Here is a 4,241-nt window from a genome sequence, read left to right on the forward strand (position 1 = left end):
ACAGAAATTCCCAGAAGGAGTTGAATGCCAAGTTTTCTGTACCATTTGACTCCTTTTCTAATCGTGGTGGCATAAAAAACCATTTGGTACCAATTTATACCACACTTTCCTTCATTATATTCAACAACAGCTAGTGGTTTTAATGTTGCGAACAAACGAAACGAGAGATCATTCTTGAGATCACCACTTGAGCGACTCGCATTACTAAAATATCAATGGGAGCTCCTACCAGAGAACGCTTGGAGAATGCTAATGAGGATAAAATGTATCGATGTGAATCAAATTTTTTAGGAAGCAAACTAACAGCAAATTGTTCTTCCACTCGTGAAATATACCGCTGTGCAGTAATAACTAACAATGACTACTACATTCACTTACTATGTAAATTAAGAACCAATATTACATCATGCTTTTTGACATTGAAGAGTAGGTCATACCATAGCATTCACGCAAAGAAACAAATTTTCGTTATTACGTGCTATTTATAAACGAATTTACAGCATTGTCCATCGAGTAGGAATCTTAGGGCAGAATTTCTCATACGCATCAGGACTAGAGACACGCATCGGTAGCGATACCATGGACAGCGATGCTTTGATTTCACATTAAAAAAGACATTTAAAAAAATGTTTCCTACATCTGGCTCATCTCTCGAAATTACTTAAATTTCGCGAAAGTAATTCTCATATTATCGCAGATCGAGAAAATATTTACGTGGCCTGTTTTAGGTGAAGCACTTTGTATATTGGGAATTACATCAGAAATATTGTTTAATAACCGTTTAAGCTTAGCTCGTTTTCAAAAAGTCCGGTGAGTGGCTAAAATAAAACCGTTTTTGAAGAAGAATAAGGATGAATCGAACTCAGTTAGTTATAGGTCCGTGTCACTTTTTCCTAATATCAGCAGAATTTTTTAAAATATCGTAAACAGAAATGTTATCAATTTTTGTCGAAATAATGGTCTTATGTCAGACAAATAGTGAGAATTTCGCAATAAGATAAGCATAATTCATGCTATAAATACATTTATATCTATTATATGTTGGACGAGTAATGACAAGTTATGTGCGGGCGATCTTTTGATTGTTTCGGCAAACACATTCCGCACGATATGTTTAGATGGACTCGTAACTAACAATTTTCCGAGTCATTTTATTAATATAATATAGACCATGAATAATAACAAAAAACATATTTTTAATATTTACAAATATATTTAATATTTTTTAATATCTGCATCGACTAAGTAATGAATAGAATTCAAAATTACGTTCGTTTACATCAAGGCACACTGGACGCGATTTATTTACCAATCCTGTTTACTATATTTTATAGTCATATTCGAAATTTATTTTCTTTAAACAGCTATCTCGAGATTTTTTTCAATTAAAGTTAAATGTATTTTTGAAACTGAAGATCAAGAGTAAACGTCGAAAAGTGTGAAACAGTACCATCTAGTACTGTCTTCTAAGATATAGTATAGACTCAACTATAATGATAATAAACATTTTTTCCAGCCCATCGATACTAACGCGCAATACGCTACCACGGACACACAACTATGGCTTGAGTTCACTGTACCGATTATTTTTTGTGAATATTTCGGAAACTAAGCGAGACTGCCGATTACGTATTTAGGAAAAATCAGACGTGGAGTAGCTTTTCTGCAGTTTCGCAATTCAATTTTTTTTTTTTGAGGTATATTATAATTTACGATGGATTTATTTCAATATTGCCACATGAATGTTTCAAATGAAATTTCCATAGGAAATGAATTTCTGCTACGTTTTCGGGATTTTCTACAACTGTGAAACATCAGCCTGTGAGCAGCACATTTCCTCTGACTGCAGTCTCCTGTAATGGTTGCAGATCCTGCAACTGGATTCGCATACGGGTAGCTGTAGTCACAACCGAATAACTATAGCGCGTTGAAGACATCAAGGCTGGGGTTCCGCAAGGAAGCGTCCTAGGACCAATACTATACACATTATACACGGCCAACATACCAACAACTACCAATAGCAAAATACTAACATTCGCGAACGATACAGCTATACTAGTCAGGCACACTAACCCAGAAACAGCAGTCACATTACTACAAGAACACACCATAAAAATAGAAAAGTGGCTGCAAGCTAAACAAATAAAAGCAAACCCCAACAAATGCAACCATATTACATTCACATTGCGAAAACAGATGCCACCAAACATCCTACTGAACGGCACGCACATAACACAAACAAGACAAATCAAATACCTAGGACTCCACATAGATGCACAACTCACATGGAAACAGCATATTAAATCAATAATAGACAAAATACAGACAAGAAGGAGACAAATGCACTGGCTAACAAGTCGAAAATCCAAACTAAGCGTAGAAAATAAAGTAAAAATATATAAAACAATTATAAAACCAATCTGGATATACGGAATATGTATATGTATATGTATATATACTAACAATTACTCACATTTTATTGACAAGTGTCCAAAAAGTTCGCAAGCTGCCAGATTAAACGCATGAATGTCTTTTGCACCTTCGGTAGATTTTCTGGCCCAAATGTAAATTCTTACGTCTCTGTACTCTTCTTTATTTTCTTTAATATTTGATTTCCCTCTCGTAATATATACATTGTGTGCTATTTGTTTGTTTTGCAAATAGTCTATTATCAAAAATGCCCAATTAATAAAGTCATTCATATTCTGGACATTGGAATACTTTATACAAAATCCTTTTGCTGGATAGTTTCCCAATATTTGTATAGGCCCTGCATATTCTTCAAGATCCTAAAAAATAGTACCACTATAGGTAATAATGTTATACAATAACAAATATCAGTGTTAATGAAATTATATTGAAAAGAGAATTACAAAAGTTGCAATAAGCAAGCGAAGAATTTAGCCTTTTATCCATCAGTAACATATGATAATTGTTATTTAGATTTTCCGGCATCTATTTGAAGAAGGTTTAATATTTGATGGGCGTTACAATTAGTTACAATGACACGTGACGTTATATATCAATAACGTAACGATATATCAATTTAAGATCTTCACCATTAAAATGTAATTAGGAAAAACTGAAAGATAAAATGATTACTTTATATTGTTCTCATTAATGATATTAATTAGATTAATTTACATTTCCTGCTAATACTGTCAACATATGTCAAAAATATATTGGATGAGTAATAAAAATGATTGTAGTAAGAAAGCTTAAAAGAGGATTGCAATGAAACAAAGTATGAAATGGTATTGTTAAAATTATTACAATTGAAAATCACTTTACTCTCTGTGAGTTTTTTCTAATTACATATTAGCATGTTTCTATACATCCAAAATAAATACTTGAGCAGATGATCTTCTTCTACACCATTTGCAATAGGAGGTGTAGCTACAAATTTCTTTTACTTGGGATGATAAATTTGGCCCCACAAATAATTTTTATATCATTAATAACCATATATTTATTACATATGTAGTATCTTCAATGGAATATATTGTTACTATATCCTAATATTTGTAATTTATTTACAATGAATGGATTGTACAAATATAGACAGAGAAACGATGATAGTTTAATATGAACTAATCGCAATAACACGCTACAATCTAGAGAACTCTCGACACAACGGATCCAACGTTCTCTCTCACGCGGACCACACTCTCTCGACAACGCTAGCAGCACTACATCGACAACGCAACTCACACTCTTCGACCTCTCAACTAAAAACTGCACTGCTCTCGCATGTCTTTTGTCTTCCCCGTAGACCCACCACACACGTGTTCCGCGACCGCTCGTGGCCAAAGCCACCTAGACCTTTTCTATGAAACTATTCACTTGAAAGACCGACGACACATTTACGGGCCCATCGGCACCTCGGCTCTCGGGACATTGTTTATGGTTTAAAAACGCCTCGGCTCTCGCGACATTGTATGTGGTTCACCCGCTCACTCCTAGGCCTTATGTCCGCGATACTACATCTATGAAAACAATCAGAGGGAACCAAACATAAGCATATGTATTTCCATGCAGAACAGTCGTGTAAAATAAATATCTCTCCTTTTACAAATATATATCCGACATTATCTAATATAAAATAGTACTTAATTGTTGAATACTTAGAGTTATTTGTTGTTATTTCGAAGTCTAGTGTAATTTATTTACTGTGAATGATCGAATTTTTAATTTAATTTCAATCGTTTTGAAATTATTACTTTTCTGGAGCATCAACAGGA

General features: G+C 33.8%; 1 protein-coding gene across 1 annotated transcript in view; it reads right to left on the reverse strand.

The window, feature by feature from the left end:
* Positions 1-4,241, reverse strand: part of LOC122577536 (GDP-D-glucose phosphorylase 1) — a 150,464-nt gene that overhangs the window by 105,102 nt on the left and 41,121 nt on the right. Inside the window, exon 5 of the mRNA XM_043748864.1 lies at positions 2,474-2,789. Coding sequence (XP_043604799.1) covers positions 2,474-2,789 — 316 coding nt within the window. The remainder of the gene's footprint in view (positions 1-2,473; positions 2,790-4,241) is intronic.

The sequence above is a fragment of the Bombus pyrosoma genome, unplaced genomic scaffold (assembly GCF_014825855.1).
Source record: "Bombus pyrosoma isolate SC7728 unplaced genomic scaffold, ASM1482585v1 HiC_scaffold_4727, whole genome shotgun sequence".
Classification (NCBI taxonomy): domain Eukaryota; kingdom Metazoa; phylum Arthropoda; class Insecta; order Hymenoptera; family Apidae; genus Bombus; species Bombus pyrosoma.